Source organism: Oncorhynchus tshawytscha, linkage group LG08 (assembly GCF_018296145.1).
Source record: "Oncorhynchus tshawytscha isolate Ot180627B linkage group LG08, Otsh_v2.0, whole genome shotgun sequence".
NCBI lineage: Eukaryota > Metazoa > Chordata > Actinopteri > Salmoniformes > Salmonidae > Oncorhynchus > Oncorhynchus tshawytscha.
In genome coordinates this window covers 72,342,371-72,365,816 of record NC_056436.1, presented here as the reverse complement: position 1 = coordinate 72,365,816, position 23,446 = coordinate 72,342,371, and the positions used below count along the sequence as shown (strand labels likewise).

The 23,446-nt window shown below is 44.5% G+C and overlaps 1 protein-coding gene across 1 annotated transcript in view; it reads left to right on the top strand.

The window, feature by feature from the left end:
* Positions 1-22,835, top strand: part of fat1b (FAT atypical cadherin 1b) — a 42,617-nt gene extending 19,782 nt beyond the window's left edge. The window contains exons 15-30 of the mRNA XM_024428862.2: positions 1,040-1,426; positions 1,551-1,765; positions 1,953-2,090; positions 2,275-2,418; positions 2,823-3,020; positions 6,788-7,613; positions 8,216-8,338; positions 8,575-8,732; positions 10,199-10,518; positions 10,640-10,800; positions 10,941-11,094; positions 13,956-14,066; positions 14,335-14,623; positions 14,709-15,054; positions 15,312-15,428; positions 21,701-22,835. Coding sequence (XP_024284630.1) covers positions 1,040-1,426; positions 1,551-1,765; positions 1,953-2,090; positions 2,275-2,418; positions 2,823-3,020; positions 6,788-7,613; positions 8,216-8,338; positions 8,575-8,732; positions 10,199-10,518; positions 10,640-10,800; positions 10,941-11,094; positions 13,956-14,066; positions 14,335-14,623; positions 14,709-15,054; positions 15,312-15,428; positions 21,701-21,879 — 3,866 coding nt within the window. The 3' untranslated portion in view covers positions 21,880-22,835. The remainder of the gene's footprint in view (positions 1-1,039; positions 1,427-1,550; positions 1,766-1,952; positions 2,091-2,274; positions 2,419-2,822; positions 3,021-6,787; positions 7,614-8,215; positions 8,339-8,574; positions 8,733-10,198; positions 10,519-10,639; positions 10,801-10,940; positions 11,095-13,955; positions 14,067-14,334; positions 14,624-14,708; positions 15,055-15,311; positions 15,429-21,700) is intronic.
* The last annotated feature ends 611 nt before the right edge of the window (positions 22,836-23,446 follow it).

The following is a 23,446-nucleotide window of genomic DNA, read 5'->3' as shown; positions in this document are numbered from 1 at the left end:
AGACTTCCTCTATATGGACTTAATGCAGTGAGTGATTGATACGGACAGTGCTTTTGTCCATTGGTCCTCAGCAATATGAGTATAAAGTGATGGTATCCACTATACATTAGGTAGTTTGCTTCAGTCACACATGGTCATATATATATATATATTATATATATCTACTTTGCTGATTACTACTTTGAGGGAAAATGTACTTACTATGACTGTGAAATGTGGTTCTCTCACCTAGCTATCTTAAGGGCCCATAAGGGTCTGGTCAAAAGTAGTGTATTATGTTGTAGGGAATAGGGAGTATGCCATTTGGGACGCAACCTTTGGTTCTGTTCCCAGCAGAAAGAGTTTACTGAATGATGATGTAGTTGTGCAACAACAGTGTTGTTGTGTGGATTTTACAACAAATTGTAGCTATTTGTTCCATTTGATATTTCTCCATGGACTCCTACCTTGGACTTTCTGTATCTCCACTGGTGCCTGCTGTGATGGAGAGCCAGACAGACTTTAATCTGTGATAAGAGTTGAGTTATGCAGCATACTCCTCTCTTTCTTTGGTTGCATCATAAATGGCGGTAGTTGGGTTTCATCTGTGATGCCTGCCTGGCTGTATTCATCAGGGCCTGTTGTTGTGAGGCAGTCATGTCGTGCCCCAGCTGGGCCTCTATCATAAACAACCCTATGGTCTACACTAATCACAGACCTAAACACAGACCTGCCCAGAGGATGTCCATGTCATCACAGACAGACTCACTCTCCCTGGCCTCAATAACGCGCATCGTTCAGGATCAGTTAATGAAATGCCTTGTCATCTGATGACTGGAGGTCGTTGAGATCATGGAGAGATTTGGCCCCAATTCACTCAGCTGCCGTGCAGTTATCTTAACAAATGACTGTGGTCAGATATAGTATAATGGATATGCTTGGGCTGGGCAAGCTCGGGTCAAAATGCCATTGACCTCCCATTTCATCTGGATTGTTCATGTAGGATAGAGTGGAGATGGCTGTGCGTTTATTAACTCTCTGTCCCTCTTCCTCTCTCTAGGAAACAACAGCAGGATCCTGTATTCCTTTGAGGACTCAGCCGATGGCCGGTTCTCCATCCAGCAGCATTCAGGGCTGGTCCGTGTGGAGCGACCCCTGGTGAGGACCCAGGCTGGGTACACGCTGCGTGTCCGGGCCACAGACCAGGGTTCACCCAGAAGACTGTCCTCTGTCTGCTCCGTGCTGGTCTCTGTGCTCAGCGTCAACGACAGACCCCCGGCCTTCCAAAACAGGGACTATGGCGTCACGGTGTCAGAGGACGTCACCTTGGGGACCCAGGTGGTCAGGGTGTTTGCGGCTAGCGGAGACCCCAAGGCCACCGCTGACATCACCTACTCCATCGTCAACGGCAACGAGCATGGGATGTTCAGCATGGACTCACACACCGGTAGCTATACTATAAATGTCAACTTTATTGTTTATGACATGAAATGAGGATTGCCATTGAAAAGGCTGTCCTAGTCATGTGAGTTTAGTGTCCCTTTACTGAGCGTATGTATGTGTGTCTACAGGTGACATATTTGTGACCAAGGCTCTGGATTATGAAGCGTCCCATGAGCACTATTTGACAGTACAGGCCTCGGACAAAGGCAGGACGAGCCAAGGTGACATTGCCACGGTAACCATCTACTTGACAGATGTCAATGACAACTCTCCTGTCTTCAGCCAAGAGGTGTACTCTGCTGTGATCAGTGAAGATACCGACATGGGCCTGACCATGTTGACGGTGAGTGTCCAGTGGCATTAAAACCCCAATCACTATAAATGAAACATTTTCAAGCTTTGATTTGTACTCAAATGCTCTGTAGAAAGAAAGGGAAATCCTGCAGTGTCATTTTACTAGAAAACATCTGATGCACTATTGTTACTAGTGTTAACATGTCCATTCATGCACTCTGTTCTTTGTTGTTAAGGTGATGGCTGATGACATTGATGGTCCCTCCAACAATCACATCCACTTTTCAATCGTCAAGGGCAACCAAGCCGGGCCCTTCACCATAGACACGGTCAGCGGTGAGGTGAAGGTTGTTTGCCCGTTAGACCGAGAAAAGGTAGCTAACTAACTTTCCACATTCTTCCCATGTTCCTCTCATTCAACAGAGCACAATTAACACTCCAATTGTCACAGTTTGAAGCAGACAAGTATTGGCAATGTTACAAGCCTCAATTGTTTTTAATTGCTCACAAAGTCTAGAGTAGATTTTTTTCCCAACCCTTTACTCTGTGTTAAACTAGGTGCCTGCGTACACTCTGACGGTACTGGCATCAGACAGTGGGAGTCCATCCAGATCCAGCAGTGCCCTGGTCAACATTGACGTGTCGGATGTGAATGATAATGCGCCCGTGTTCTCTGAGGCTGACTACAGCCTTGTCATCCAGGTAAGACAGACAGGTCAGAGGTAGACATGCCACGGAGAGATGAGAGAGAGATTTAAATCTGACAACACTGACTACACTTCTTAAATGAAGTGAGGTTTAGCCGGAGGGTGCAAGTTAACTGAAGTTAAGACGCCTCAGAAACGTTATTGGGTGCCATAGAGTTGCACTTGAAGCAGATGAGTGTAAGGAATAGTGTGAGGTGCAGATACAGGATGTATAGCTGAGAAGAGAAAGGATAAATGAGGGAGCTTCATTAAGCCTCTGAACAGTAGCTCCTGAATCAACATCGAAAGGCATGGATATGGAATCTCTCTCCCTCTCTCTCTCTCTCTCTCTCCCCCTCTCTCTGTCTCTCTCCCTCCCTCTGTCCCCCTCTTTCTTTCCTTCCCCACTCTCTACCCCAGGAGAGTGTCCCAGTAGGGAGCAGTGTTCTCAAGCTGACTGTAACAGATAGGGATGCCTCCCACAACGGCCCCCCATTCTCCTTCACCATCCTTGGGGGAGATGAGGGAGGCTCCTTCCTAATAGACCCCCAGGGAACCCTCAGGACCACCACACTGCTGGACCGCACAGTAAAGGACCACTACATACTACATGCTCAGGTTGGACTACATTCACAAAATGCTAATTAGGCTAACAGTAGTATTACATTTTTCTGATATGTGTTTTGTTCTTGATACAGTAAATTATTAGTAATAGATCAACCATTGATGTATATCTGCTGTCTGTATCAGGGAGCACCAATAGGTTCACTGGACACGGCCATAAGCAAATAGGAAAACACTCATCCAGAGGAGGTGCTCCTAGTGGCCGGGGACTTTAATGCAGGGAAACATAAATCAGTTTTACCTCATTTACCTCGGCCAGGTCGCAGTTGCAAATGAGAACTTGTTCTCAACTAGCCTACCTGGTTAAACAAAGGTGAAAGAAAATACAATTTCTACCAGCATGTTAAATGTGCAACCAGAGGGAAAAAGCTCTAGACCACCTTTACTCCACACACAGAGATGCGTACAAAGCTCTCCCTCGCCCTCCATTTGGCAAATCTTACCGTAATTCTATCCTCCTGCCCAGTGAGACGAGCCTACCAGACGAGCTAAATTACTTTTATGCTCTCTTCGAAGCAAGTAACACTGAAACATGCATGAGAGCATCAGCTGTTCCCGGATGACTGTGTGATCACGCTCTCCAAAGCCTACGTGAGTAAGACCTTTAAACAGGTCAACATTCACAAGGCCGCAGGGCCAGATGGATTTCCAGGATGTGTACTCCAAGCATGCGCTGACCAACTGGCAAATGTCTTCATAGACATTTTCAACATGTCCCTGACTGAGTCTGTAATACCTACATGTTTGAAGTAGACCATCATAGTCCCTGTGCCCAAGAACACAAAGGTAACCTGACTAAATGACTACCGACCCGTAGCACACACGTCTGTAGCCATGAAGTGCTTTGAAAGGCTAGTCATGGTTCACATCAACTTCATTATCCCAGAAACTCTAGACCCACTCACATTTGCATACTGCTTCAACAGATCCACAGATGATGCCATCTCTATTGCACTCCACACTTCCCTTTCCCACCTGTACAAAAGGAACACCTATGTGAGAATGCTATTCATCGACTACAGCTCAGCGTCCAACACCATAGTACCCTCAAAGCTCATCACTAAGCTAAGGAACCTGGGACTAAACACCTCCCTCTGCAACTGGATCCTGGACTTCCTGACGGGCCGACCCCAGGGTGGTAAGGGTAGGTAACAACACATCTGCCACGCTGATCCTCAACACGGGGGCCCCTCAGGGGCTGCGTGCTTAGTCCCCTCCTGTACTTCCTGTTCACTCATGACGGCATGGCCAGGCATGACTCCAACACCATCATTAAGTTTGCCGATGACACAACGGTGGTAGGCCTGATCACCGACAACGATGAGACAGCCTATAGGGAGGAGGTGAGCTACAGGACAACAACCTCTCCCTCAACATGATCAAGACAAAGGAGATGATTGTGGAATACAGCTAAAGGAGGACCGAGCACATGCCCCCATTCTCATCGACTGGGCTGTAGTGGAACAGGTTGAGAGCTTCAAGTTCCTTGGTGTCCACATCACCAACAAACTATCATGGTCAAAACACACCAAGACAGTGGTGAAGAGGGCACGACAAAGCCTCTTCCCCCCTTCTGGAGACTGAAAAGATTTGGTATGGGTCCTCAGATCCTCAAAGTTATACAGCTGCACCATTGAGAGCATCCTGACTGCATCCCTGCCTGGTATGGCAATTGCTCGGCCTCCAACCGCAAGGCACTACAGAGGGTAGTGTGTACGGCCCAGTACATCACTGGGGCCAAGCTTCCTGCCATCCAGGACCTCTATACCATGTGGTGTCTGAGGAAGGCCCTAAAAATAGTCAAATACACCCTAGTCATAGACTGTTCTCTCTGCTACCGCACGGCAAGTGGTACCGGAGCACCGAGTCTAAGTCCAAAAGGCTTCTTAACAGCTTCTACCCCCAAGCCATAAGACTCCTGAACAGCTAATCAAATGGCTATCCATGTTCACTGAAAACACAGGAATGGTTGAAGGGTTGTATACCTGCTGTCTGTATCAGGGAGCACCAGTAGGTTCACCAGAAACACAGGAATGGTTGAAGGGTAGTATACCTGCTGTCTGTATCAGGGAGCACCAGTAGGTTCACTAGAAACACAGGAATGGTTGAAGGGTCGTATACCTGCTGTCTGTATCAGGGATCACCAGTAGGTTCACCAGAAACACAGGAATGGTTGAAGGGTCGTATACCTGCTGTCTGTATCAGGGAGCACCAGTAGGTTCACCAGAAACACAGGAATGGTTAAAGGGTCGTATACCTGCTGTCTGTATCAGGGAGCACCAGTAGGTTCACTAGAAACACAGGAATGGTTGAAGGGTTGTATACCTGCTGTCTGTATCAGGGAGCACCAGTAGGTTCACCAGAAACACAGGAATGGTTGAAGGGTAGTATACCTGCTGTCTGTATCAGGGAGCACCAGTAGGTTCACTAGAAACACAGGAATGGTTGAAGGGTCGTATACCTGCTGTCTGTATCAGGGAGCACCAGTAGGTTCACCAGAAACACAGGAATGGTTGAAGGGTCGTATACCTGCTGTCTGTATCAGGGAGCACCAGTAGGTTCACCAGAAACACAGGAATGGTTGAAGGGTTGTATACCTGCTGTCTGTATCAGGGAGCACCACTAGGTTCACCAGAAACACAGGAATGGTTGAAGGGTCGTATACCTGCTGTCTGTATCAGGGAGCACCAGTAGGTTCACCAGAAACACAGGAATGGTTGAAGGGTCGTATACCTGCTGTCTGTATCAGGGATCACCAGTAGGTTCACCAGAAACACAGGAATGGTTGAAGGGTCGTATACCTGCTGTCTGTATCAGGGAGCACCAGTAGGTTCACCAGAAACACAGGAATGGTTGAAGGGTCGTATACCTGCTGTCTGTATCAGGGAGCACCAGTAGGTTCACTAGAAACACAGGAATGGTTGAAGGGTCGTATACCTGCTGTCTGTATCAGGGATCACCAGTAGGTTCACTAGAAACACAGGAATGGTTGAAGGGTCATATACCTGCTGTCTGTATCAGGGAGCACCAGTAGGTTCATTAGAAACACAGGAATGGTTGAAGGGTCGTATACCTGCTGTTTGTATCAGGGAGCACCAGTAGGTTCACTGGAAACACAGGAATGGTTGAAGGGTAGTATACCTGCTGTCTGTATCAGGGTGCACCAGTAGGTTCACCGGAAACACAGGAATGGTTGAAAGGGAAAGGGGGATACCTAGTCAGCTGTACAACTGAATGCATTCAACTGAAATGTGTCTTCCGCATTTAACCCAACCCCTCTGAATCAGAGAGTTGCAGGGGGCTGCCTTAATCGACACCCGCTTAATCGGCACCCAGGGAATAGTGGAAGGGTAGTATACCTGCTGTCTGTATCAGGGAGCACCAGTAGGTTCACTGCAAACACAGGAATGGTTGTAAACTTCTGTGATCATAACAGAGTTTGTACAGATTGCCCAAATTTCAGTATTGATTCTCTCCTTTAATCCCAGAGTTTGTACAGATTTCCCTCATTCCAGTATTGCTTTTCTCCTTTAATCCCAGAGTTTGTACAGATTGCCTCTACAGTATTGATTCTGTCCTTTGATCCCAGAAGCAGCAGTGACTCAAAGTCCACCAACTCCCCCCTCTGGTCATCAATGGCACTTGCAAGTCTGTTATTTTATCCTCTTAACCTGAAGTGAGGAATTCAAGCACTGGGTAGTGATTATATTGATAGGTTGTAATAATGATGTAATGGCTGTGGTTCTGTTGTGTTTCCTCAGGTGCTAGACAGTGGCAGACCACCAATCCTGGCCTCCACAGTGATCAATATCAGGGTGATCCAAGAGAGCCTCCACCCCCCTGCTATCCTCCCCCTGGAGGTACTCATCTCCACCCCAGGAGAGGCCTATCCGGGCGGGGTGCTGGGTCAGATCCGAGCCACTGACCAGGACCTCTATGACTCCCTGACCTACAACCTCCAGCCCAATTTAGCCAATACACTACTGTTCTCCCTGTCCCCCTCAGATGGCCGTCTGGTGACCCGGCCGGGTCACGTCCTCAAGCTGGGCCATTACCTGCTCAACGTCACTGTTACTGACGGACGCTTCACCACGGCGACCGGTGTCAGTGTGCACGTCCACCAGGTGACCAAGCGCATGCTGGAGAGCTCCGTGGCCGTCCGTCTGGCTGGGGTGGGCCCAGAGGAGTTCGTAGGGGAGCACTGGAGGGGCTTCCTGAGGGCACTGCGCCTGGTGGCAGGGATCAAGAGGAGTGATGTCCAGCTGGTCAGTCTGCAGCCCTGTGAGCCCCCTGGTAGCCTGGATGTCCTGCTGGCTCTGGAGCGGTCACCTCCCGGTAGCCCCCTGACCACTACCAAGGACGGGATCCTCCTTCGTAAGCTCAATGCCTCTGTGGGTGCAATCCAGGAGCTTACAGGCCTCCGCGTGGTCAGGGTGTTCAGGAAGCTATGTGCAGGCTTGGATTGTCCTGCCATGCTCTGTAGTGAGGTGGTCACCCTGGACCAGAACTTCCTGACCACCTACAGCACGGCTAGACTCAGCCTCATCACCCCGCCACATCACAGATCTGCTGTGTGCCTCTGTAAAGGTACACCACACATCATGCATCACACACATCACCACACATCACACCACATACCTCACACACCACACAACACCACACACCACACATCACACACATCATCACACCTCGTACCTCACATCACACCTCACACACATCACACCACACACATCACACACCACCACACATCACACACCACCACACCACCACACACCACCACATCACACATCACACCACACACCTCACACACCACACAACACCACACATCACACACATCATCACACCTCGCACCTCACATCACACCTCACACACATCACACACACCACACATCACACACCACCACATCACACACCACCACACACACCACCACATCACACACCACCACACATCACACACACATCACCACACATCACACACCACCACACATCACACACCACTACACAACACACCAACACACATCACTCATCACATATCGTAAAACAATAGAAGTCGTCCAATACACTACATTCCGGCTGCATCCCAAATGGCACTTTTTTCCCTACAAAAAGTAGTGCATTGTATAGGGAATGGAGTGCCATTTAGGGTGTGTCCTCTCCCTTATTGTAATGATTTGATATGTTCTGTAATAGGTGGTGAGTGTCCTGTGTTGAAGCTCTGTGAGGGGAAGCCCTGTCCTGAGGGATGTGTGTCCAACCAAAGAGAGGGACCATACAGCTGTATCTGTCCACCTGACCAACAGGGAGACTGCTCAGGTACTGTCTGTCACTCAAACAACCAAACAGATCATCAACCAAGAAAGTGTTCCAATGACTGTTTCTTTAGTCTAACTTTGCTAGACATTATTCTCACATTCAAGATGAATAGAATGGCACCTGTTTCTTCAGATCCGATATAACCATTACTTCAGTCACCAGCAAAACAGATATTAGTAACAGAGATGTAAGATGTCACATAACTGATCCATCTATATGTTATTTTTAAACCACAGGAGGTCAGTCTCTATGGTTCAGTGGGAAGGGTTACATCAGGTACCGTCTGATGGAGAACCGCTATAGAGAGGAGATGAAACTGTCTCTCAGACTGAGAACCTTGTCCCACCATGCCACTCTCCTGTTTGCCAGAGGAACAGACTACTGCATTCTAGAGGTAGGTCTATGGATAAGTCCCAGATGGCACCTATTCCCTATATAGGGCTCTGGTCAATAGTACTGCACTATAAAATAGTAGGGGATAGGGCACAAGTTGCTGTTGGTTGTTCAGTTAGGAAAATCAATAATTACATTTGAATAAAACAGGACATAAACTCAGGATTTAAACTTTGAGAAGAAATTACAGTGAATACAGTCACTACAACACTATACTGTACACATGTAGAGACAGTCACATGCCTCATTGGAAAATAGTATGTGTTTAGTCAGTATTCTCTAACATCACATTGTCTTGTGTTCAAAATGGCACCCTACTCCATCTACACAATTGATTAGGTACACCAATCTAGTACCGCGTCGGACCCCCTGTATCCATGAAGGGGTGCACCTGTTCAGCAATGTTCAGTTACGCTGTGTAGTTCAAATGTTGCTCAATTGGTATTAAGGGACCTAACGTTTGCCAGGAAAACATTCCCTACACCATTACACCACTGCCACCAGCCTGTACCGTTGACACCAGACAGGATGGGCCATGAAGTAATGCTGCTTACGCCAAATTCTGACTGCCGTCAGCATGATGCAACAGGAACCGGGATTCGTGAGACCAGGCAACATTCTTCCACTCCTCAGTTGTCCAGTGTTGGTGAGGGCGTGCCCACTGGAGGGGCTTCTTCTTGTTTTTAGCTGATAGGAGTGGAACCTGCTGTGGTCCTTTGCTTCAATAGTCCATCTATGACAAAGACCGACAAGTTGTGCGTTCTGAGATGCCGTTCTGCACACCACTGTTGCAATGCGCCGGTATTTGTCCGCCTGTTAGCTTGCACAATACTTACCATTCTCCTTCAACCTCTCATCAACAAGCTGTTTTTGCCCACCGGACTGCCGCTGAATGGATGTTTTTTGTTTGTCGGTAAACCCTAGAAACCATTTTCGTGAATGGGGTGGTGTACCTAATTAACTGGCCCCTGAGTGCACTATATAAGAATATTTTTACGTGCTATGCACTTCAGCACTCGGCGGTCCTGTTCTGTGAGCTTGTGTGGCCTACCACTTCACGGCTGAGCTGTGTTGCTCCTAGATGTTTCCACTTCTTAATTACAGCACATACAGTTGACCGGGACTGACTTGTTGGAAAAGTGCCATTCTATGACGGTGCCACTTTGAAAAGTCTCTTAGCTTTTCAGTAAGGCCATTCTACTGCCAATGTTTGTATATGGAGATTGCATGGCCGTGTGCTCAATTTTATATACCTGTCAGCAACGGGTATGGCTGAAATATCCGAATCCACTAATTTGAAGGGTTGTCCACATACTTTTGTATATATAGTGTATATAGAATCGTGAGAATCGCAATACATATCGAATCGGTACCAAAGTATCGTGATGATATCGTATCACGAGGTCCCTGGCAATTCCCAGGCCTAACAGCCATTTCCTATCTTTATGTACCCACTCCTGCCCCCAGATAGTGGACGGTAGGCTGCAGTACCAGTTTGACTGTGGCAGTGGCCCAGGCATCGTCTCTATCCACAGTGCCCAGGTCAGTGATGGCCAGTGGCACACCGTATCCCTTGAGGTAAATGGTAACCACGCCATGCTGGTTCTGGATCAGCTCTACACGGCCTCGGGCACGGCACCAGGCACACTCCGCTCCCTCAACCTGGATGGAAGCCTGTTCCTGGGTGGTGTTTCTGAATCCGACCAGCAGAGGACAGCAAAGACAGCCTCACAGCATTTGCCAGTCTCTTACAGTCGTGATCTTCAGGGTTGTATTGAGGCAGTCAGGTATTTGATGTTTCCCTCCATTTTGTCAACCTTTTTGTTTATTTATTTTTATTTTTGTAACGTGATTTGTGACAAACTTGCTTGTGAAATTACTAAATAACTGTTGATTTTATTTTGTCAGGTTTAATGGCTATGATCTGAACCTGGACACTGAGGCCCAGGCCCATGTTCTAGTAGAGGAGGTGGTGGGGGTGGCACCAGGCTGTGGGGCCCTCCCTGCTCCAGACTGCTCCTCTCAGCCCTGTATGAATGGAGGAACCTGCTCCACTCTGCCTCATGGAGGTAGGAGACAGACACCATTTATTGCCATAGATAAATCCCCATACAGTCCTATTCACAGTCTATACAGAATATATTGGTCTCAAACATCTTGTTATCATATATATATTATTTTGTACATTATACACTTGTTTCTATTGCAGGTTACTTCTGTAAATGCAGTGACTTGTTCATGGGGTCTCACTGTGAGGTGGCAGCTAGCCCCTGTTCCTCCAACCCCTGTCTATATGGAGGAACCTGTGTGCTGGACAACCAGGACTTTTACTGCCAGTGTAGAGGACAGTACTCAGGACCACGGTACATAGAGCAGTTACCCATTATGAACTGAAATTTGGAATAATGTGTCCCAAATGGCACCTTATTCCTTTGTAGTGCACTACTTTTGACCATGACCCTTAGGGTTCTGGTTGAAAGTAGTGCACTGTATAGGAAACAGGGTGTCAGTTGGGACATTACCAATCGGGACCTTGAGATTCTATTTGACATTTTGGTAAAAAATTAGTTATTCACATAGAGTTGCTCATTAGGTGGTCCTTTACATGTGAGATCTGTCAGAGATGTTCTAAAGTAAATTTACAATGAAAAATCGGAATGTTCTTTGTGCGCAAACACCTTTTAACTTAATGCTTTGAGGGTTATATCTGCAATCCAATCACACAATGCTGGGCTGCCAATCAAAATGAACTGTATTGAAGGTCATATACTTATTGAGTCATGAAAGAGGAAGACATCACAAAATAGTTCTGGGACTTGAAAAATACTCATTAACTCCAAACTATACATTTTACAGGTAGGACCTTATAGTTCCAAGTTCTTGATTATTCATATCATGGGTTCTAGTCCCAGGTCTTCGATTATTCATATCATGGGTTCTAGTCCCAAGTCCTTGATTATTCATATCATAGGTTCTGGTCCTCTTTTTCCCAGCACTTAATAAATACAGGTGCCTTAGGGCATGTTTAGGGCTGCTTTTGTCATGTTCTATATCAATACAAAAACCTCCAAGGAAGAGGTATTTCACAAAAATGTCAAACTTACCACATTTTATTTATAACTAGCAAGTAGTTTACTGACTTTGGGTGTCAGAGACCAGACACACATATCAGTTTACTCATCCAGAGCTAAGCTTTAGCAATGCTGCTAGTGATCCATAGGATATAGTATATTTGTCATTTTCGAGAGCTATCCCTTTAAGAAATGTGTGATGAACATGAATTCATATATTTGATGACGTGATTAGAAAGAAGGAAGGCTATTCTCTTTATTTAATCATTAAATGTCTGTACTTTTCTATGGAAATGTGAAGGTTTTAACATCCGTGCCAGATATAACCTTCCCTCTGGGCACAGACCTCAGTTCAACACAGAAATATCTCATTTACATAAGTATTCACACCCCTGAGTCAATACTTTGTAGAAGCCCCTTTGGCAGCGATTATAGCTGTGAGCTTTTCTAGGTAAGACTTTCCACACCAGAATTGTACAACATTTTTCCATTATTAATTTCAACATTCTTCAAGCTGTCACATTGGTTGTTGATCATTTTAATTGTTATATTTTTTATTTCACCTTGATTTAACCAAGTAGGACAGTTGAGACCAAGTTCTCATTTACCACTGCGACCTGTTCAAGATAAAGCAAAGCAGTGCGACACAAACAACAACACAGTTACACATGGAATAAACAAACGTACAGTCAATAACACAATAGAAAAAATCTATATACAGTGTGTGCAAATGAGGTAAGATTAGGGAGGTAAGGCAATAAATAGGCCGTCGTGGTGAAGTAATTACAATTTATCAATTAACACTGGAGTGATAGGTGTGCAGAAGATGAATGTGCAAGTAGAGATACTGGGGTGCAAAGGAGCAGAAAAAAAATAACAATATGGGGATGAGGTAGTTGGATGGGCTATTTACAGGTGGGCTATGTACAGGTGCAATGATCTGTGAGCTGCTCTGACAGCTGATGCTTTAAGTTAGAGAGGGAGATATGGGTCTCCAGCTTCAGTGATTTTTGCAATTCGTTCCAGTCATTGGCAGCAGAGAACTGAAAGGAAAGGCGGCCAAAGAGGGAATTGGCTTTGGGGGTGACCAGTGAAATATACCTGCCTGAGCGCATGCTATGGGTGGGTGCTGCTATGGTGACCAGTGAGCTGAGATAAGGCGTAGCTTTACCTAGTAAAGACTTATAGATGACCTGGAGCCAGTGGGTTTGGCGACGAATATGAAATGAGGGCCAGCCAACGAGAGCATACAGGTCACAGTGGTGGATAGTATATGGGGCTTTGGTGACAAAACGGATGGCACTGTGTAGAAGCGGGCAGCGATCGGTTGAAGAGCATGCATTTAGTTTTACTTGAATTTAAGAGCAGTTGGAGGCCACGGAAGGAGAGTTCTATGGCATTGAAGCTTGTCTGGAAGTTAGTTAACACAGTGTCCAAAGAAGGGCCAGAAGTATACCGAATGGTATCGTCTGCGTAGAGGTGGATCAGAGAATCACCAGCAGCAAGAGCAACATCATTGATGTATACAGAGAAAAGAGTCGGCCCTAGAAATGAACCCTGTGGCACCTTCATACAGACTGCCAGAGGTCCGGACAACAATTGCTGAACATCCATTTTCAGTCTTGCCATACAAGTAGTCAAAACTGAAACTAGGCCACTCAGGAACATTCACTGTCTTCTTGGTAAACAACCCCAGTGTAGATTTGGCCTTGTGTTTTAGGTTATTGTCCTGCTGGAAGGTGATTGCATACAGAGTGAGCCCATGCAACTTGTTATGTGATTTGTTAAGCACATTTTCACTCCTGAACTTATTTAGGCTTGCCATAACAAAGGGGTTAAATTCTCATTGACTCAAGATATTTCAGCTTTTCATTTTTGGAAAAAAATAATTCCACGTTATTGGGTATTGTAAGTAGGCCAGTGGCTCAAATATGGCTGTAACACAACAATATGTGTAAAAAGTCAAGGGGTGTGAATACTTTCTGAAAGCACTGTACCTTTATGGTGAGGACCTTAATGGGTTACTTTATAGTGTTAGTCACGTGTCTGCTATCCTGTGGGGTTGGACATTTCTCATAGCATTGTTGTTGTGGGAGAAAAACTGAAGACTATAGATGATGTATGGGAAGTTAAAAAGTGTGTCTATGTTCCAGGTGTGCGGTTGGTCCGTACTGCAAAGATAACCCCTGCAGAAACAGTGGACATTGTATCGACAGTCTGGATGGGGCTGTGTGTGAGTGTGAGCCGGGGTTTCAGGGGGAACGGTAAGCAGAAACATCCATTACTCTCACTAACCCGCATTCTTCCACTCCGGGTTTGGTATGACACATCCATGATGTCACACTATGCCAGAACTGCAATATATACTGTATATAGGTTCTGGATGTTTGCATCCCAAATGGCACCCTATTCCCTACATAGTGCACTACAGAGCTCTGGTCAGAAGTAGTGCACTATATTGAGACCATTTGGAACACACTCCATATAGATGCTGTATGTGAATGTGACTCTGGACGGTGTTCTTCTGTCCAGGTGCCTTGGGGATGTAGATGAGTGTATGCAGACAGAGAGCCTCTGCTCTAACGGAGGTGTGTGTGTAAACACCTACGGCTCCTTCAACTGTAGCTGCGTGGTGGGGTTCGCTGGGCGGCAGTGTGAGCTCGAGATGTTGGTCAGGAACGAGCTGCTGTTCACCAGCTGGTCCATCGGCCTGGAGGAACTCCTTGGACTGGCCCTGTTCCTGGTTACCATCTTCGGCCTGTCACTGCTCTTTGTAGCCGTCCGGAAGAGGGCCAAACAGGACGGATCTAAGGAATATGAGGTATCATATCTGCTGTCAGTAAGTGATTGATTGTATTTTTGAATATATGACAAATAATTGTGACGTTCGAACTTTGAACCTTAAGGATGAAGATGGTAAAGAGTTCTTTGGGAGAGCTTACCTGGAGGTCAAGTCCAGCCGGGGAGTCCCAGTCTACTTGGACGTTCCACCACAGATCCCAGTTAGACCCATCTCCTATACCCCTAGTTACCCCAGCAACTCACGCCACAACCTGAACAAGGGTTCTTGCGAAGGTCTTGGGTTGGTGGAACCCACAGAGCACAGCACCCCTGACCCAGACCCCGTGCCCATGCTGAGGAGAGGGGTGGCAGTGTGCAGTGTCGCTCCCACCCTGCCACGCCGCCTGCATTCCAACACCCCTTCAGAGACGGAGTCCATCCAGAAACCCTGCTGGGACTACCACTATGATGGTGAGAGAGCAGATGACTGGAGGCTGGGAGCAGGAAATGAGAAGACACTGTTTTGTCATTCATAGTTTTCACATTTTGACCTATCAGCTTTACTTTGATAACCTGCATGTATTTTTATTGTAAACAATTAAATTAAATTGCACATTTGATGTGGCTTTACATATAGTACAGTATGATACCTTTGTGTTTATGGTGAATCAAACAATCTCGTCTTCATCATCAAGGTCATAAGTGATTTGTATCTTTGTCTCCCCCAGAAGAGGTAGTGGAGCTGGATCCGGTCTCCACTCAGAGATCTAGGAAAGACCTGGAAAACCGTAGCAGTGCCTCAGAGTCCCTCTGTTCCTACCAGTCAGGATCAGGAGATGAGAACGGTAGGTTTCGTTACTCGTCTAAGATAGGGTGAGACAGGGTGAGACATCACAGTGTAAGTGCTGGAATCCAGGCTAATGCACATTATTAGGCAACATCTACCTGTAATGATACCTCTGAATGAGTGTTCTCTCTTATGTCACTTGTCCTTCTTCCTCTCCTTTTCTCTAGTCTCAGCTCCAGTTTGGATTAAATCTATGCACATCCCCAGGTCAGGGTTTAACAGGGGGCACAGTGTAAGTTGTCATTTACATTGACGTTGTGGGAAGTAGCCCAATAGTCTCCGGATAGTCTTACAATCTCTTGATAGTCTGCTGATAGTCTGACAATCTACATATACAGTACTGATAGTCTGGCAATCAACTGATAGTTTTACAGTCTCCTGATAGTTTGACAGTCTCCTGATAGTCTCCTGGTGTAAGATTACATCCTTGTGTTGTCCTGAACTCTTGTGTTAAGTGTAGTTTGTGGCTTCTGTGGTTCCAATCCATACAATTAGCATTTGTTTATTTTGAAACATATGGTTGAATTCCCATCTATTTATTTCCACCTCCATTACTCAATGGAGTATTCACCCTATGTAGTATTTGGTACATTTATTGTGTGCTAATGTTAGATTTCTCTCGTCACTCCCTCCTTAGCCCTCATAGGACTTCAATCACAGTATTTACTGTGGAAAATAAGGTATCATTCCTATCTTATACTACACTAGCTGTTTCAGGAGATAGTTGTGTTCAGGGAGGCAGGAGATACAGTGCCTTGCAAAAGTATTCATCCCACGTTGCGTTTTTCCTATTTTGTTGCATTACAACCTGTAATTTAAATGGATTTTTGTTTGGATTTCATGTAATTGACATACACAAAATAGGCCAAATTGGTGAAGTGAAATGAATTACTTTTTTTAAACAGAAAAGTGGTGAATGCATATGTAATCACCCCCTTTACTGTGAAGCCCCGAAATAAGATCTGGTGCAACCAATTACCTTCAGAAGTCACATAATGAGTTAAATAAAGTCCATTTGTGTGCAATCTAAGTGTCACATGATCTCAGTATGTATACACCTGTTTCCGATCGGCCCCAGAGTATGCAACACCACCAAGCAAGCGGCACCATTAAGACCGTGGAGCTCTCCAAACAGGTCAGGGAGAAAGTTGTGGATGAGTACAGATCAGGGTTGGGTTATAAAAATATCCAAAACTTTGAGCATCCCACGGAGCACCATTAAATTCATTATTAAAAAAATATAAATAATGTGGCACCACAACAAACCTGACAAGAGAGGGCTGCCCACCAAAACTCACAGACCAGGCAAGGAGGGCATTAATCAGAGAGGCAACAAAGAGACCAAAGATAACCTTGAAGGAGCTGCAAAGCTCCACACCGGAGATTGGAGTATCTGTCCATAGGACCACTTTAAGCCATACACTCCACAGAGCTGGGCTTTATGGAAGAGTGGCCATAAAAAAGTAATTGTTGAAAGAAAATAATAAGCAAACACTGTTGGTGTTTGCCAAAAGGCATGTGGGAGACACCCCAAGCATATGGAAGAAGGTACTCTGGTCAGATGAGACTAAAATTGAGCTTTTTGGCCATCAAGGCTGTCTGGCGCTATGTCTATGTCTGGCGCAAACCCAACACCTCTCATCACCCCGAGAATTTCATCCCCACCGTGAAGAATGGTGGTGGCAGCATGTTTTCCATCGGCATTGGGAAACTGGTCAGAATTGAAGGAATGATGGATGGCGCTAAATACAGGGAAATTCTTGAGGGAAACCTGTTTCAGTCTTCCAGAGATTTGAGACTGGGACAGAGGTTCACCTTCCAGCAGGACAATGACCCACTGAGACATCAGTGTAAGTGCTGGAATCCAGGCATGTTATTAGGCAACACCTTCTACCTGTCTTCCAGAGATTTGAGATTGGGACGTAGGTTCACCTTCCAGCAGGACAATGAGCCGAAGCATTCTGCTAAAGCAACACTCCAGTGGTTTAAGGGGAAACATTCAAATGTCTTGGAATGGCATAGTCAAAGCCCAGACCTCAATCCAATTGAGAATCTGTGGTATGACTTAAAGATTGCTGTACACCAGTGGAACGCATCCAACTTGAAGGAGCTGGAGCAGTTTTGCCTTGAAGAATGGGCAAAAATCCCAGTGGCTAGATGTGCCAAGCTTATAGAGACATACCCCAAGAGACTAGCAGCTGTAATTGCTGCAAAAAGTGGGTATTCAAAGTATTGACTTTGGGGGTGAATAGTTATGCACGCTCAAGTTATGTTTTTTTTGTGTTATTTCTTGTTTGTTTCACAATAAAACATATTTTGCATCTTCAAAGTGGTAGGCATATTGTGTAAATCAAATGATACAAGCCCCCCCAAAAAATCCATTTTAATTCCAGATTGTAAGGCAACAAAATAGGAAAAGTGCCAAGGGCGTGAATACTTTTGCAAGCCACTGTAGTTGTGTTCAGGGAGTCCATAGATAATTGTGTTTAGGGAGTCAGTAGATGAGGTAATGTTGGCTGTAAGTGATTCTGGCTAGAGGTCCCAGTGGTTCTGGCTACATCTTTACATGCAGTATATGCTCTTCAGTAGGCATCAGTCCAATACACTGACTCCCATGGGTGTTAATTTGTCTCTTTGTAGTGTAAACTCTTGAAATATTGTATTTCTCTCTCAGCTGTCATTACTGGGCTTGTGTTCTTCAAAACACCAGAGGTGATGTGCTTGTCTTCCCTCCTCTCATGCTCTGTTAGCTTACCGTAGCGAATGCAGAATTGTACTCCGAAAGGACCATTTAACAATGTGCTGGCTTGTAAATAAACCCTCTATAACATCTTACCCTTGAATGTGCTGCTGAAGGCCTGCTGGTGTCTAATCTGATTTAATACAGAGGAGATTTCACAATGATGTTGTGAGATCACTAATTATTAGGTGCCGAAAACGTGTTTGGTGATGGAATATCACTTCCTTATGTTATAAAATACATTTGACCAAGACAAATATGATTGTTCATGTTCTGAATCACTCCGTGAGGTCTTTCTCTAACATATCATTAACATTGTATCCTAAAAGTTGTATTTTGTAACCTAATACATCCAATAATACGTACCACGATCTTCTCACCGTGACTTTTGAGGATTTTATATGCTGTGGTTGTCTGCAAAGTTCTTCCCGGGGGGTCGCAAAAAGCTTAATTATACAACGGGTGGGTCTAATACTGGATGCTGATTGGTTAAAATGCATTCCAGCCCATGTCTATTCCACAAGTTACCACCGGCTAAATCTATGACGTTAAAATGCCTATTTAATCTGTTCCGTCTGACTGCGCAATCCACAGTCGCATCAGCTCAGACAGGCATTTTATATACTAGATCTACATTGTAAATATCATCTAGACATTATCTCCCGTTTCTTTTAGACTAGCATTTGGTTTTCAACAGCAGAGATGTGTCATAACCTTGCTGTCTGTTTCAATATTGAAATTCAGTCTCCAGCTGTTCTATGGTAATGAATGTGGTGCCGGGACAAAACAGACAGGCTGCCAGCTTTTCTCAGCCAGTCCAAATCATGAATCAGCATTTCATGGATATATACAAAGAAATGTCAATAGAAAAACACAAAATGCAGCTAGTTTGTTGTCATTCCAGCTTCAGTTTGAAATCATTGTTTTAGCTGTGTAGTTGGCTATCTCCTCTGAACAGTGGCCTTGCAAGAGAGCACATTTTCTAGGCCAGGCGGAATCACACATCATTAGCTTATTGTTATGGATGTATCCCCCAAAAAGTCACTAGAAAACAGCTTAAACAAACGCAAATGCAGCTACTTTGCTGTTATTCTGACTACACTGTTTGACTTGACTGTGTTAGTCAAAGTTGATTAGCTAGCAGGCAAGGGATAAGAACGTTGCCTGCCATCATGGCAACGGAACATTGTGTCTATAGATTTAGAACAAAAAGACTTAACTACTGGATTGCGTCTCTGGCAACCGAACCGACCAGCCAGCTTGTGTTGCAACCCCAGATTTGGGTCAGGACTATATCTTGTGGAAGAAATAGTATGAATAAATTCATCAAAATAATGTTTTTAATGAAATTGTCTTTCAATCATTATTTGAATATGTTGAAAATGAAATGTAAAAGACTGAAATAAAAAGCTTGCGGTACGCTCAGTGCTCCGTTGACATTTCATAGAGATACACTTGTTTTTCTGAGTAATGTCTCATTAATATGAAAAGCGTATACTAAAATATTAAAATGTCATGTCTCAAAATTGATATCTACAGTTGAAGTTGGAAGTTTACATACACTTATGTTGGTGTCATTAAAACCACTCCACAAATTTCTTGTTAACAAGCTATAGTTTTGGCAAGTCGGTTAGGACATCTACTTTGTGCATGACACAAGTAATTTTTCCAACAATTGTTTACAGACAGATTATTTCACTTATAATTCACGGTATCACAAATCCAGTGGGTCAGAAGTTTACATACACTAAGTTGAGTGTGCCTTTAAACAGCTTGGAAAACTCTGGAAAATGATGTCATGGCTTTAGAAGCTTCTTATAGGCTAATTGACATAATTTGAGTCAATTGGAGGCGTACCTGTGGATGTATTTCATGGCCTACTTTCAGACTCAGTGCCTCTTTGCTTGGCGAAATCAAAAGAAATCAGCCAAGACCTCAGAAAAAAATTGTAGACCTCCACAAGTCTGGTTCATCCTTGGGAGCAATTTCCAAACACCTGAAGGTACCACGTTCATCTGTACAAACAATAGTACGCAAGTATAAACACCATGGTACCACGCAGATGTCATACCACTCAGGAAGGAGACGTGTTCTGTCTGCTAGAGGTGAACGTACTTTGGTGCGAAAAGTGCAAATCAATCCCAGAACAACAGCAAAGGACCTTGTGAAGATGCTGGAGGAAACAGGTACAAAAGTATCTATATCCACAGTAAACAAGCCCTATATCGTCATAACCTGAAAGCCCGCTCAGCAAGGAAGAAGCCACTGCTCTAAAACCGCCATAAAAAAAGGCAGACTATGGCTTGCAACTGCACATGGGGACAAAGATCATACTTTTTGGAAAAATGTCCTCTGGTCTGATGAAACAAAAATAGAACTGTTTGACCATAATGACCATCCTTATGTTTGGAGGAAAAAAGGGGGAGGTTTGCAAGCCGAAGAACACCATCCCAACCGTGAAGCACAGGGGTGGCAGCATCATGTTGTGGGGGTGCTTTGCTGCAGGAGGGACTGGTGCACTTCATAAAATAGATGGCATTATGAGGTAGGAAAAGTATGTGGATATATTGAAGCAACATCTCAAGACATCAGCCAGGAAGTTAAAGCTTGGTTGCAAATGGGTCTTCCAATTGGACAATGATCCCAAGCATACTTCCAAAGTTGTGGCAAAATGGCTTAAGGACAACAAAGTCAAGGTATTGGAGTGGCCATCACAAAGCCCTGACCTCAATCCTATAGACATTTTGTGGGCAGAACGGAAAAGGCGTGTGCGAGCAAGGAGGCCTACAAACCTGACTCAGTTACACCAGCTCTGTCAGGAGGAATGGGTCAAAATTCACCCAACTTATTGTGGGAAGCTTGTGAAAGGCAACACAAAATGTTTGACACAAGTTAAACAATTTTAAGGCAATGCTACCAAATACCAATTGAGTGTATGTAATCGTCTGACCCACTGGGAAAGTGATGAAAGAAATAAAAGCTGAAATAAGTCATTCTCTCTACTATTATTCTGACATTTCACATTCTTAAAATAAAGTGGTGATCCTAACCAACCTAAGACAGGGAATTTTTACTAGGATTCAATGTCAGGAATTGTGAAAAACTGAGTTTAAATGTATTCGGCTAAGGTGTATGTAAACGTCCGACTTCAACTGTATCTGTCTTACCTCTATGTTGTTTTATGTCCTCCTGATTGGAGAAGACAGATGATGAGTTTAGTTACTGTGACCCTAGTCTTGGCCATCCTACAAGGGTAAACTTTTTAACAGATTATGATAGAGACATAAGGTTTGGACCATTGGTTTTCTTAGTGGAGTATCTACACATTATTTTACCAATTATTTTTTTTAGATTTGACACCCTATAATTATCCACAGTTTATATTCTCCAAACCTCCTATCAGACTATTCTCCAACAATGGTCACAGTAACAGACTACTGAGATGATCTATGCATGTCTGTATTTGTGTCTAAGGGGAGACAGACACTTTGATGCTTGTTTTTCACTGATAACATTTTCGCCCCGAATAGGCTATCACTGGGACACATCTGATTGGATGCCGAGTGCTCACCATCCCATAGACCAGGAATTGTTGCAGTGTATATGTATAGAAAAGCCTGCCCCCACCTGCACTGACTCTGACCCTGAGCTCCTCAACCTTGACTGCTATGTAGGAGGTATAGACATTGAGAGTGACTCCACCAACTGATTTCCTTTCTCTGGATCTGGATGATGTCCACCTACCTGTTAGGCATCAGGGCCAGTTATGATGACTCCATCCAGACACATACTTCACCTGTAGCCAGCAGGGGGAAAACATTTACCAGCACCAGCAGCACCACCTCTACCCTACAGACCCCACTAAGCTCCCAGGCAGTAACACAGGTATCAGCAGGGTGCATATAGGGACACAAAGTGACCCCTTGGACATGAGCTGTGGATAGGAGCTCAGCAGCAGTGTGCCCGTCTCCCATGCCTCCAGCTCTGACCTGTCAGGCTTGGGTGAGGGGTCAGAGTGACCAGCAGGCTTGTTTGGTTATCTCACACCCTAACCTCTGGACACAACGCCTCTGACAGGCGACTGAAACTATAAACTTCACTTAGAGAATTCAGAGATAGACCCTGATGATCAGAGCGTTGGCTCTCTATTGGAAATATGTCTTGGTAGTCTTAATCAAATCTACTTTGAAACAAAAGTATACATCTCATACACATGGTTATGGGCTTTAGAAAAAGAAGACACCTTTACCATGTCAGATATAGAGTTAAAAAGTATTACACTTTGAGTTTGCATCCCAATATTACACTTTATTAAATTCACAGAAGACTGAAATATAACATAACCGTGAGATTTTTGGCGTGTTGTTAAATAATGTTTATTAATTATGAAATTATAAAAAATATTAATAACATTCCACCCATGAGGCCACTATAGGGCAATTTGGTCATTTGACTGCAGGAAAGGTGTAGTGAATGTTATGTAATTTCAGAAGAAAAAGCTCACCCCTTACGTCCATCTGTAATGGCTAATACTGTAAATACCATACATGTCTGCATATTCTTATCAGTGATATTGCATTGCATGAAGCTTATGTTAGGTTTATACTGATTATATATTAATTAGCTATTTGATTGTACTGTACAATAAACATTTATATAAATGATTCTGCCATTGAATCATTGCTGTTATGTTTGTTTTAATAAATGAATACAGATCAGTCAGCAGAAGGGACAGCAATACTGTTTTAGCATTAGCTATCCTGTTGTCCTGCCATACCCTGCTATCATCAGTAAGGAAAGAAGAGGATGGAAGAGGATGAGAGGAAAGTCCTCTTTTTGACCTCAAGCTCATTCTTTTAAAAAGGGGGTAATAGTTTCTAACTTCTACTTCGGAATGATATGTTTAAAGTTGGACTGAATAGGACTTTCACCAGAGAATGAAGCATTTTACTTTGGAACACTTTCCATTTTTTTTTTTTACTCCAGTTTAACTTGTGAGATGTAAAAGAGCTGGGCTTCTTCCCAAATGGCACCCTATTCCCTATGTAGTGCACTACTTTTGGCCAAATCCCATAAGTGTGTAATGCACTATATAGGGAATAGGGTGCCATTTGGGACGTATACATGGGCATCAAAGGAAGACTGCTGCTCATCCCCTCACCAGATGCACTTGACTTGATGGTGGTCATCTAGCCTGTCGATAGTACGGTCACCTCTACTTCTTATGCGGTTTCCATTGGAGGAAAATCATTTTAGAAGCTGTTGTTTATGTTTAC